At 43.2% G+C, this 13761-nt stretch overlaps 1 protein-coding gene across 2 annotated transcripts in view; it reads right to left on the bottom strand.

Annotated features, from left to right (window-relative positions):
• Positions 1-302: 302 nt before the first annotated feature.
• Positions 303-13761, bottom strand: part of Fbxl7 (F-box and leucine rich repeat protein 7) — a 350419-nt gene continuing 336960 nt past the window's right edge. Inside the window, exons 3-4 of one of the 2 annotated variants that reach the window (XM_021208321.1) lie at positions 9809-10420; positions 303-2622 (exon numbers count right to left, since the gene is read on the bottom strand). In XM_021208321.1, coding sequence (XP_021063980.1) covers positions 1886-2622; positions 9809-10420 — 1349 coding nt within the window. In that variant the 3' untranslated portion in view covers positions 303-1885. The remainder of the gene's footprint in view (positions 2623-9808; positions 10421-13761) is intronic. The other variant, XM_029544105.1, reaches the window with a different exon arrangement.

Below are 13761 nucleotides of genomic sequence, written 5' to 3' on the forward strand. Positions count from 1 at the left end.
TCAAAGAATTGCTGGCTTATCACTTCACTCCTCCTTCCCAACACAAGACAAGAGTACACAGCGGAGCCTACAGTGGGAGTGCAGTTGTCGAGCTGTGTCTAAGCTTGGTTTGTAACAAATGTAGCATGCTTGGCTTACAGCAGCAAAAGCTTGGGTTGGGGGATAAACACTTTGAGAAGGAGATGGGTGAACTGTCCACAGTGATGGGGAAGGCCAGGGAAGACTTTGTGGAAAGTCCTGGGTTTACTAAAAAGAGACAACTGGAGTTCATGAAAACAAGCAATAGCATTTTTTTTTTTTCTGGCTATCTGATTCCAAAAAAAAAAAAGAAAAAAGAAAGAAAGACAAGAAAAGAAAAAAAAAAAAAGAAAAGAAACTAGCAAATTGGTTTCTATTCAGAAGGGACCATTTAAGAGCCCATCAACTTAAAATTCAAAATTTGAAATGATTTGAATGTTCTGTTCCAAGACTGACTGGCGGGTGGACCAGCACCTGTCTCACCAGTGTGTTGCCTCTCCTCCGTGCCTGGCACCTTGAATGAACAATGTTGAAACACCTGGACATCTGTTTCACATCCCTTAGTAGACAACATGAAGAGAGCGGGCTAGGTGGCATGTACAATTAAACACTGACAAACATAACCCCAGGAGGCTTTGCGTGATGGAGAAATAAATAGAAGAGAGAAGTCACAATGAAATGTGCATGACAAAGAACCAAGGCACCTGTCCCCCGCTGGCTGCAGGACAGATGTGCCTGAAGCATAGCAGATGTGCACTGAGAAGGTTTAGGAAAACCTTTAAGGACCTGGGTTCCCTTGGACCTCACTTGTTAATTAAAATTTATCAGGGTTCTTACTTGGGTTTGAAAATGCTCAGAGGATGCAAACTGACAGAGATAGGGGCTTCCCGTGATGAGGTGCCCTCCTGTCTGAGTCGGGTGTGGAGGGGCGAGGGAATGCTAGAGCACATGTGGATGTGCATCCGACATGGCAAAGGATGCTCAGAAGCCCAGCCCACCATACAGGTGTGCTGGTTCTCAGATGAGAGCAAAAGGGAGACCTGAGCCGAACCCAGTGTGGACCTACAGAGAGCCCACGGGACCTCCTGAACGCACAACTCATTTACACATCCAGTTCTCTCCCAAGTGCCACCTGTGTTCGATTTATACAGAGCTCTTCTGCTCAGTGGCATCTTTGAGCAGAGCATGTCTCAGTTCGAAATGGCCATGAGGCTAATCCCTCACCTCTGACCTCTGGTGGTGGAAATCTCAGAAAGGTGAGGTGTTTTGACCAAGGTCACAGGCTACTTACTGGCAGAGCTAGGGGAGAAAACATGTCTCCTCTTACTCCACATGGTTTGCCGTAACGTATAAACATAGAAAAGCTCTTTGTACACCGATATGAAGTGTTAATATTACTTTAACCATAATTTGCTTGGTGTGGGATTTAGGCATGGGGCTTATGCCCATCAGATAGTTTAAGGAGCAGCTTTAGAGAGAGCCTTCTTCAACGCTTAATGTTGTAGCTGCTTCAGGGTTGGAAGATGAGCGTATGGAACTCTGGGGTGTAGCTTGGGGACAGAAGGGGGCAGGGAAAGGGGAGTAAGGTGCATTTCTGAGACACAGCTGAGGTGCAGCCTTTGTGACACTTATCTAAAAATTAACTCACTAGAAATAGTTTACCATGGTAGAAATTTAGGGTTCCCCTTCATTATTCGACCTCTTTTGCTCATGAGAAATTTAAAAACTAAACTAAAATAAAATAAAAGCCAGACTCCTAAGAACCTTACCAAAAGAAAAATTGCTGCTGTGAACGGGTATGGGTGTTTACATGGGACACTTTTACAAAGCACTGTTTGGTTCTCATTGCGCAGTGGGAGCTGTCCCTTCAGAAGAAAGCCGGGTTAGTATGCTCAATGACACAGCGCTTGCAATGGCGCTTCACAAACCGCAAGGCCTCCACGGAAACTTCACAGTCCTGGACATTCAACATCTGCAGGTCGAAGCAGTTGGCAGCCACGATCTGCAGGCCCTGGCCGGTGATGCTCTCACAGGACTTGAGGCTTAGCCTCTTAAGATTGAAGCAGTTCAAAGCCAGGGATTCCAGGCCCGTGTCGGAGACCAGGGGACATTTACCAATGTCCAGAGACTTAAGTTTTGTACAGTTCTTGGCGAGGTACTCCACACCATGGTCCGTGATGCCCTCGCAGCCCCTCGCATTGAGGTAGCGTAATTTGCTGCAGTATTTAGCCACATAACGAATGCCCACATCCGTGATGCGGCCGCAGTGGGCGATGCTGAGGTACCTCAAGCGGGACTCCAGTTTAGCAATCTCCCGCAGGCCAAAGTCACTAACAAAGCGGCAGTCGCTGACGCTCAGCTCCTTGATGGAAGTGCAGTAGATCACCAGGTAGCGGAGACCCTCATCCGTGAGGCGGACGCAGCGGCGCAGATAGAGGTGGGTGAGCTGCGTGCAGTGAGCGGCGATGGTGTGTAAGCCTTCATCCTCCAGCACGAAGCAGTCCGTCATATCCAGGTATCGGATGGAAATTTGTTTGCCGTGCAAGGGGGACAGTTTAATGGAGGCCTCCCGGGTCAAGCTGATGCAGGTCACTTTGGAGCACCCTGCAATAAAGACACAGAACACATGCTCAGGTAGGCTTGCCAGAGAGGGCGCTTGGTTCCAGGGAGTCAAAACTGATTCTTAACCTTCTCTAGCCAAACCCAGGGGTTAACACTTCCGGTCTTGATCGCTATAGAGAAACATTTTCAGAATGGTTTTTTACTTGTAGGGTTAGTTGTCAATTTGGCTGAATTTTGAGCTTCAGAGATTTGCCGGCTTCAGGCTTAGAAATATCAAGATTAGCTAAGTGCCTTGGGGGCGGGGGTGGTGGTGGTGGTAGAAATCACACTTTCTTTCCTTTATTTTAAAATGGTCACAGCCCCTTGTCTTCAAGGAAGCTGTAATGGACTGAGCCCATGTGTCTAAATATCTTGCTGTGACCCTACAAAGTTCAGGAAGTCCCTAAAAGTGCAGTGGTGATCTAGTAGTTTTTTGATTCAAGGAAATGAAAGGAAGAGATGGGGGGAGGGGAACACCGGAACTCCGTTGGGAAGAGCCTTCTGGGTTCTCTAGGCTGAGAGTTTACAGTTAGTTTAGGAATTCTTTCTACTCCTCAGTCACAGAGTCAACCTTGCTGCATCTCAGTGAGATGGTTGGTGTGAGTGGCGGGTGATCCTGTGCTGGAGGAATAGAATGGCATGCAGTGAATTAACAGGTAAGAAAATACTTTCAAAGTCATGGGATATTTGTGTCACTATTAGTCTACCGAAATTAATGTCTGGGATTTGACACAACAGGCATTGATAGAAGAAGAGAACAGTGTCATCTAAATTGTCCTTACCTGTCTACCTGTTCCTCTTCTCTGCTCTGCCTGAATCCCTGGGATTTCCATACAGTTCTAATTGGAGGCATAGAAATGGCCTCCTATCTTTGCTCAAAGCCCTTGGATGGTATCTGTGACGGTTTGTATATGCTTGGTCCAGGGAATGACACTATTAGGCGGTGTGGCCCTGATGGATTAGGTGTGTCACTGAGTGCGTGTGGGCTTTAAGACCCTCACCCTAGCTGCCTGGAAGTCAGTATTCTGCTAGCAGACTTCAGATGAAGATGTAGAACTTTCAGCTCATCCTGAGTCATGCCTGCCTGGATGCTGCCGTGTTCCCACTTTGATGATAATGGACGGAACCTCTCTGCACCTGTAAGCCAGCCGCAGTTAAATGTTGTCCTTATGAGAGTTTCCTTGGTCATGGTGTCTGTTCACAATAGTATAACCCGAACTGAGACAGTACCTGTTCTGCATCAAGTGTAAATTCAGTTGTAACAGTTCCTCCGAGGGCCTACCTGTGCTCTTACTACTAGCCCTACTGTGGCCCTCCATTTCCCAGCCCTCACCACTGCCTCTGTCCCTGCCTGCACGATGGAAGGCGTTTTCCTCAGATAGCTCCAAGAACCACCTGCAACTTCCTTAGGTCCCCAAAGTAATGTTCATTTCCTGGATGAGTTTTCCTGGATTTCTCTGTATAAATAGCACCCCTGGACTTTCCTCTTCATTTTAATCTCTTGGTTGGTAGCAGTGCAGGTTCATCTGTCCAGTTATTTACTTGCTGTGTCCTTACACTGGAATGCACGCTCCTCAGGGGAAGGACTCAGGCAAGTTCATCTCCAGACCTCGTGTATTTAGTTTGTAGCTGACACGCAATAGGTATTTGTTGAATGAATAAATGAAGGAGGGAAGAAATGATCTACAGAGGGACATTCTCCCGAGTACACCAGACAGGAGAATTAAGCTCCCAACATTTACATGTCTTCCGACTTTGGCGTGAACTCAAGTATATCTGCATCAGAACATAGTTTATTTTACAATTAATAGAAATGCCTTTTATTTGTGTTGACTTATGAAATTTACAAAATACTTTGATGAATATTTTTATCTGATTCTTAATGCTATTAAAGGCCTGGATGGTAATGCCCAAGAAGTTATTTTTGGATAATTACTAGACATCATTCTTAATCCCATAAAACTGTGTAAAATTATCTAGCTCTATATATTCATATTGTGCAGTTTAATTATAAGATTGCATATTATAGTGAAATATTCATCAAATCTTACTTTATAAACATATAAGGCCAATTTCTATGATATTAATAGTCAATATCCATTAATAGATACTGTAGAAATATATATTTGATCCTATCCTATTCTACTCTCTATATTTTCCTCTCATTTTCTCTCTGTTCTTTATCAGATCCTTGTTGCAGGTGCAAGGCCAGGTACCTCACTTCAGATCCCTCCCCAAATTTTGGCAACTCAACTCAATATCTAATGCTTGTGTGTGGCAGAACAGCAATGCTACTATGGAATTTTCTGATTTTTCTCTCACTTTCTGGCAGGATTTCCAGGAAACTCTGATATAGCGGAGGCCCTGGGAATAATAGGTATCAAATGTCATGTGCTCCAAGACAAGAAATATAAGGTTTGAAACACACAACCAATCACAGATAACAGATGCTCTGTGGGGGGACAATGTGGCTTCTGGGAGGCAGTTAGCTTCGAAATCTGAGCTTTCCTTTTGTTTCTTTCTTTGAGATGAAGACAATCTGCAATATCTTGAACTTTTTTCCTGTTGAGTTGCCCGTGAAGGCATTTTTCTTTTATTCTACTATAAACATAATACATTTTGTTCCTCTATTTTGGTTCTAGTTTCCTTTCTACACTCTTAATATCTTGAAAATCTGTCATGTGCCAGGAAAGACAAAATATTTAGATGAAAATATGTCTTAAAAAAGAGTTTCAAATTTAAGAAAATATTAGTTTAGTACAGTTGCAGTAAATGATTTTGATATGCCCATATAGCTTTCTATTAATAAATTTTAATGTATGGCTATCTCTAATTCTTATGGGGTTGTTGAGTTTGTATTGGAAAGAACATAAATTTTTTCATGGTTCAGTAATACTAATGGATAGTTCTTGCATTCCTATTTTACAGACATGAAGGGAGTCTCAGAAATCATTCATTTAAACCAGTTTTACAAGATGAAAAACTGCCCCCTCTTTCCTACACCCAGCCTGGAGCAAGTTTGATAATGTGCACAGTTTCAATGACAAGAGGGAGATAAGACATGACTATGATGTGCACAGAATTGTGGGTCCCACAGAGATTTGCAGTAGATGTGCCATCAAGAAGCAAACATGAAGGCACTAGGTGAGTGAGCTCTTTGAAGCAGCTATATTTAAGGAGATCATCGAAGAGGAATAACTTGGATGTACAGATGTGAAGCCCAGATGTTGAAATAAAGGAAGACAGACATGAGAGACAAGAAATTAGTGAGTGCCTGCAGGAGGGAGGAATGTTCATGGAGAGGAACTTAGGGTTTCAGGAAGGATTTAATTAAAAATAAGGAATGACTGGCTGGGGCCAGAACATGGGGAACAGGGTGGGCGGGGAGAGAGTTACTTAAAGTCTAAGAAAAAGGGTTGTAGGTGAACATTATTCCACCAAGATGAACAACAACAGTTAAACAAGTCTCAATTGCAGCTTCCATGAATTTTCCCTACATCAGGATTTACTCTCATTTGTGCATGTATGTGTGTGGGTATGCATCTGCCCTTTCTCTAGAATGCAAGATAGTCTGATCCATTGGTTGATGGCTAACTTCTGAGCCTGTTGATATCGATACAATAACAAAACAGCAATTAGTGCTGTTCACGGAGTGTTTCACGTTTCTCAGCAAAGCAGGTGCAATGACAACACCATGAACTCATGTAAGTGCAAGGAATTCTAACCCTCGAAGCTCTTCTCCAGTGTTAACAATTCTGAGTGGCGGATTGACCAAGGGGACTTGTGCTCTTTCAAGATTAGCACCTCAGCCTTCTGCACTTTCATTTTTACATAACTACAAAATCCTAAGATACAACATAGAAATCTTTCCTCTCTGTCTATAAAAAAAGCTCATGACTTGAAGAAAACAAAAGGACTTCAAGTCCCAGAATGTAAATCCAATGGCGTTCTAGCTGCCTATGTTGAAAATGTAGACACGGAGAGCAACTCTTGGATCACTAGACATAAGGTGTGGAAGACTGTGCCCAGGTGAGGTTCTACCTGAGAAATGGCCAAGTCTCTTAAGAGAGTTGTTGAGAAGGTCTGGGGAGGGAACAGAAAAGAGGCTGACATGGAACCTAGAGAGGACAATGTTCATGACTGTGTGCACCACGCTCGTGACCGTATGCACCACGGGCACTTTGTGTTTGGGGTCTGCAGATAATTTTGTTTTGCAGAAGAATGAGGATTTGGATCATGGAAGGGCAATTTTTTGGGGGCCTTACATGAGTTATGGAAAAACATGAATCTCAGTGAAGTCTTAGATGGAGAGCAATCGGAGGTTTTATGTATGAAAATTTAGGCTTACAACTTGAAAAAACATCCAGAAGTTGGATATGTGGAGTGTGGATTGAGGTGGAGAAATGAGCAGCTGATGTAGTTAATATTCCTGCAGCCAGGCAGGCAAAGGAGAGGGTGTGGTCCCAAGGTGCTGGGAAATTAGGCGCTTGTATAGAATTCTTCAGATTGAAAGGAAAAGATTATGGGGAGAAAAGGGGTGGGCCTCAGGTGTCCTGTTGAAGACAACTTTGAAGGAACTTTACTGGCAACAATTACATTTTATGTTTTGAAAATCAGTTGATTTTAATACATCCTAGTTATTTCTAAAATACCAATAAAAGGTAATTTGTGATGATAACAGGATACCGTACCCGGCTATAGTAATTACCAGTAATTTGAAAATATAATAATAATAATAATAATAATAATAATAATAATAATAATAATAAACAAAAGCCTTTTCTGCCTGACTAAATTTGGGTCTGGTAACTTCATGTCATCTGGAGGATTTGAAATCTAGAACAGCAAGTGAGACTTTCAAACTCAAGTTTACTGTTATTTGAGAGCCACTATCTGAAGCCAGCTTAAAACCAAGGTGGGGTGCCAGGTAAGGACAGCTTTGGCACCCTTCTGACATCTGTGTCTGTTTTGGCACAATCACACTGCCATATTGGGAGAAAATTTTCAGCAAGTATCGAGGAAAAACCCATCCTTAAATCCAACTTGCTAAACTTTTCAAGCCCATCTCCACCCTCCCATACATGAAACTCCATCGTAAGTTGTAAAATGCAGTGCCATCAACTACCTCTTCAATATATGTTAGGAAAAATCAGGTCCTGGGAAGGTTTCTTCCTAGAAACAGTGCAACTTTGGAGTTGTGCCTTTTACAGGCCCCCTTTTGTTCTTCTGCATAGATGTATAGATCTGTGGTGTTATGGGCAACCTGTCAGGAAGCTATACAAACACGTATAAGCTAGGAAATGACATCAAGGTAGAGGACAACTAACAAGACTTAGTAACGCTGATAGTCAGGTGGTGCAGCAAGCTCACTCAGGCCAGAAATCTCAATAATCTCTTTCCTAAATAGCCAATTTGCTTCAGCCATTTCAGAATTCCAAAAGGACCTCCAAAAGAGACCCCAATGACTTGCATTCTCTGCGAAGGGTACCCGGGAGCCTGCTGTGATAAATCTGGGGATTCCCAACAAGTCATGTTCTATTCTGAGAAAAACACAACCGAGTGTTCCCATGACAAGAATGATGAGGAGCTTGTCAATTCTGCTTCTTAGCTAACGAGAAAACACATCAGGCGATAGCTCTCCGAGCTGAGCAAATTGTCCCCCATCTTGGTTTAGAAACGAGTCATCCTCTACTGCATCACAATGCTCCGTGTTTTCCAGCGTTCCTAGGATGGAGAATTTAAGAAAGCCTCCTTGTTCCCCACTTCTGTCTGCCAATGGCTGCTCATGACTAATCGAACACACAGTAATGATGGCTTTGTCCTGAAGCCAGTTCTAGTAGAAGAGCAGTAAGCATCTTTCCAGCCAGGGAAAGAATCTGCAAAAATAATGGGCTGTCAGCTGAAATATTTTCAGATGTCGGCTTCTGAAAGACAGAACAAGCTGAAGGCTGTTTTACCTCCAATTTTTTTTTGAAGGGCATCATTTACCCCAGATTCTTGTAATTTCCAAATTCTATTTATTTGCCTGACACGGTGGGTTTTTACTTCTTGACCCTTTCCTGACCATGCCTGAAGTCACAGCTCATGCTTCTGATTTTTTTAAACTCTCTGACAAATTTTACATATTTTAACCTCTTGAATGTTCATCTTTTGACTGTATGGCAGATGAGATAAAAATAATAGGGTGTGTGTGTGCTATACTGTTATTCAGGCTGGGTCCCGTCTGGCGCCAAAGTTTGACTCTGGACTTTAATTCTTCCTGCCTAAGAGAGACTTTTAAGTGAAGCAATTATACTGGGATTTCCTTCCATTTTCCAAAGAATGAAAAGTCAGATTCAATGGACCCTGCCCTTGTAATGTGTAACTGAGAACATGCTTTAAAAGAGCTGTAAAATTAACCCAAAGGAAAGACGAATGGGGGCGTCGTTTGACCATGACAAGCTTCCCCTGTGGTTAGGGAAAATCAAGCCATTGTGAGCCCAGCCCCCAGGCCTGTGTTACTCCCTGTGGCTGACCATTCAGTTCAGGATTTGCATTCAGGGGCATCGCTGTGACTTTTACCACAGCTCACAGGCTCTACTGACATAATAAACACAAAGGCTAGGTACTGAACTACCTGTTTAAATGAGCTATTTAGCTTAATTAGAAATTTTTTTCCATTATGCATAGTTGTTCTGGAGTATAAGGATACATTTAAGGTGTACTGATCATAAACTCTCAGGACCAAGGTGCCCTCGTTTCCTTCAGGAAGCAGATATTAAAACGCAAGGGCTACTTCTGGTTTTCAGGGTTAGGGCTCCATAGCGAGATATTTTCTGACCGGTGAGCCTATCTACCATTCACAGTATATCCCTGGTAAGGAGACCCTGGGGGCTGGAGAGATGGTTCTGTGGTTAAGAGTGCACACTGCTCTTCCAGAGGACTTGAGGTTAGATCTCAGCATTCATGATGGGCAGCCCCCAGTTGCCTTAACTCCAGCGTCAGGGTACACAATGCCCTCTTGTGGACTTTGTGAGCATCTGCACTCACATGCACATACCTATACACAGATAAACATATACATATAATTAAAAAAAAACATAAAAAAATACTAATAAAAGAAGGGGACCCTGTATTGAGTAGTAATATCTTTACTACTCTGAGGTGGTACATTAGGAATACCCAGATTTTGAGGTCAGTTTCCATTTACCTGACACATCCAGATGCTCCAGATTGGGACAGAGTGACACCACATCAAAGACAGCCTCATTCGAGATATTGTAACATCCTGAGACTTCCAGGCGCCTCAGTTCTGGACAGCACTGTGCAATGGTATAAAGCCCCCGGTCTGTGAGCCGCCGGCAGCCACTGACAATGACAGTTTCCAGCATGAGACACACATTGGGGGTGTCCTGGCAAAGCCTGCGCGTCAGTACTTTCAGGGCACGGTCCACATTGATGGTCTCTCCAGTGAGACGGATAGTCCTCCAGAGGCGCGGGTCCCAGGCCAGGTTGTACCAGCGGCGGCACACACGCGCACAGCGACATAGCTGGTTGGTGGGCAGGAAGGAGAAGATCTGCACCATGGAGTGGTCCGGGAGCCGGTCTATGCTGGCTTGTTCTTTCTGGGGTCTGGAGGCGAGCCGAATGAGTGGGTGAGTGAGGCGGGTCGGGGGCGGGGAATGAACCATAGCCACTGTCTCCCCGGTGATGGAGGATGAAGATGTGGATGAGCCCCTTCCATTCTGAAATCCTGGCAATGTCGGTGGGCATATCAAGGCTGGGCTGGGCGTGCTCAGTGTGCGCATGCTCAAGTCAGAATCTGCCAAAGGAAAGAGACCAAAGAGGTAAGAATGAGGGATTTTGTAGAACCTTGAGCTGGAATGGAAAAGACACACACGGGGGCAACAGTCACACTCCCTGATGGCCTTCACTCCTGTGCTCCTTCAGAGCATAAGCAGCATGCCCCACCCTTTGTGAAGCATCTATCAGATGAGCTCCACACCAGGGTAAGAAAATGGCACCATTCACCAGTGAGGCCTGGGCTTTCTTTTCATTTCAGTGGCTCAGCCCTGCTAAGCGTACACACAAGCAGTCGTGAACAACAGCGATGGAGCAGGCACGGCCGCCACAACCTTGTCTCACATAAATAGACCAGCTGGAGAGGCCGCTGTGCAGACCAGGGGCAAATTCCCCCCATGTCCCTGTTCTCCCATCTCCCTCAGTGCTGAGCATGTAAAAGGCACAACTCCAAAGTTGCACTGTTTCTAGGGAGAAACCCTCCCAGGACCGGATTTTTCCTAACATATACTGAAAAGGTAGAAGATTGCCCTGCATTTTACAAGTGAAGGAGGGGCTGTTTCCAAAGAGTGTCTCGGGCATGCCCCGTGTATTCACTTGCTCTGCCATACTGACCCTGAGGTTCTCAGGATAGTTTCCCAGAGTAGGAGAGCCACCAGGCTTTCTGTAATCAGGCCAGGCCCCAGTCCTCAGAAGTTCATTCTTCCTTCTAGCTAACTTTATATTTATTCTGCATTCAAACAATGAAAGCTCCACTCTGTTCCCCGAACCCCTAACCCAGTGAGTTCCTGTGATGAGGACATATAGTAGGTTCAAAGTTTTCAAGGGATTAAGAATTCTTCAGAGGCTTAGAGAGATAGTGCATAAGCACATAAGCACATAGCGGGTTCTTTCAGAGGACCCGCATTCAGTTCGTAGCACTGATTTTCAGTGACTCACAATGGTTTGTAACTCTAACGGCAGGGGTATGTGATGTTTCTGTGAGTGCTATCGCTCACAGGCACAAGCTGGTTCACAGACACATACACATAATTAAAAATAAGTCTAAAAGAAAGAATTCTTCATATTACTCATAGAGAACGCTCCAGATCATTTCCCTTTTTCTATGTACAAGAATTTATTCTCTCTTTACAAACTTAGTATATATTTTATATAAAGATTATTTAGGAAATAATGAACTCAACATATTTTATACATATATGCACTTATAAACTCATACACCCATATGTGTTTATGTGGGAAGAAATAGAGACAGAAAATATATATTAAAAATATATTCTTTTACCTGGAAAATTATTTTGCTAAATTGTGACTCAGTCATATTCGCCTTTCAGAACATGTCTAAAGGTTTAATTCTTTTGTGTATCCAGGGACAAAGAACAGCAAGTCTTTAAGGACAGAAAACCTTGAGCATAAGAGTGAATTAGGGATCCCCAAACGGTCCCCCACTTACCATCACACCAATCCACACCATTGCATGTCCCCAAGGAATTACTTCCTGGAAGGAGGGACAGTTTGAGGCTCTCAACCCTGATGCTTAAGGAGGCTCTGAAATCCTCTGTCTTGATGGCCTAGGTTTCATTTATCTTGGAGCGATGTTTAAGAGTGTCTGTGGACCACTGTGCAGTAAGGCCCTGAAGTGTAAATTAGACTCATGCTTTGTTTGCTAGAGGGGAACTGATGAGTATTACAACAGGACTCTTCCCCAGCTTCACTTTCCTTCACTCTCATACCTCAGCCCTGACGGGGGACAGTACAAATGCATCCAGATTGCTTAGCACAGCTGTGCCCGTAATGATTATTTTTGTCATTTTCTTTTCTCTCTCTCTCTGTAAACATACCTGGGTGTTACAGGGCTCCATACCAATATTGACACAGAAGCTTCTACAACTCTGAGGAAGGTTCTGGGTTAGGAAAATTAGGAACCTCTTTCTTTGACAGCTCTTCTTGCCAGCCCACCTAGAGTTTATCCAGGGGGACTCCAGAAGGAAGTTAACAGTTCTTCATTGTTCACACTGTGTGTGTGTGTGTGTGTGTGTGTAGGGTAGAGGATTTGTTCTAAGAAAGCTGATATCTATTTTACCAGGAGCCCATAGCAAGATTTGTTGGGTTCCTCAGACTGACTTTACAATAGGTGCAGAATGCTTTGAGAGCTTTCGGAAGGATATAATCATAATGGAATAAAAAGCACCTGATGTTTACAGAACAATAAAATGATGGTCTAAGCTTGAGATATGCATACCTAGAAGTTGCCATAAAATACCTTTCTTGATATTGTCTCAAACATATGAAATCCATATTTTAAGCTTAAAAGGTGAATTATATGTGTATATGCATTTACATTTAGACATGCATTTGATTATATTTGATTATAAATAAAAAGGTTGCTAGACAATAAGTCAAAGAGCTATTTGCTGACACAAGATATGGCTTATAGAAACAGATGACTCACAGAGCTATCAAGATAACACATCATGTTGATACACTGAAAAAAAAAAAAACAGAATATGGCTTCCACTTCAAATAGGAACCACCAATGTCTCAGGTAGCAAATATGTGCACCAGCAAATGTAGAAACACCAACTCCACTCTTTATACTTAATTTTTCTTCCCATCCATCCTTTGCAGCTTAGCAGCTAAATGGCACTGGTATTAGCTGTTGACTTTTTCAAGTAAGCTTAGAAATAAGGACTTCTATGCCAAGACAGCAAACACAATTGGAAGAGTAGCTCGAGGATGCATCAATATGATGCATCAACCTCTTCCTGTCTTTCAACACTGGGATACAGCAAGTAGAAAGATGGCAGCTACGTGTGAACTTAGACTGTGCAGATGTCAACTTGTTTTTAGCCTTAAATATCTATTCTTAGTAAAATCTACCTACTTGCCACTTTGAATGAAAAGTTCATGGATTATTTTAGCAGGAAAGTGCTATATACTGAAATAAAACACAATTTAACCCCAACCCGAAGAGGCCATTAGTGGCCATCTTAATACTGGATAGGCTTTTGTGTTTAATTACATAAAAATTGGCTATCAAACCTTATCTTTCTTTGTCTTTCTCCTCAACCAGATGAGGACATTTCTAAAAGGTATGAGGGAGGAAGTAGCCACACACTCTCGGGGGTTGTTTTGAAACGGGAAGATGAAATTTGTAAAGAAAAGTATCAAACCAGAGATACTGGACCAAATGCTTCTATTAATTGTCCAGTCAGCCATTAGCAGCACCAGTTGTTATCGGATTCCATTTTATGGGAGTTGAAAGGGATGGTTCAGTGGTTAAGCACTTGCTGCTCTTCCAAAGCAACAGGGTTCAATTCCTGGCACCCACACAGTGGCTCACGACAGTCTGTAACTCCAGTC

Source organism: Mus pahari, chromosome 11 (assembly GCF_900095145.1).
Source record: "Mus pahari chromosome 11, PAHARI_EIJ_v1.1, whole genome shotgun sequence".
Taxonomy (NCBI): Eukaryota; Metazoa; Chordata; class Mammalia; order Rodentia; family Muridae; genus Mus; species Mus pahari.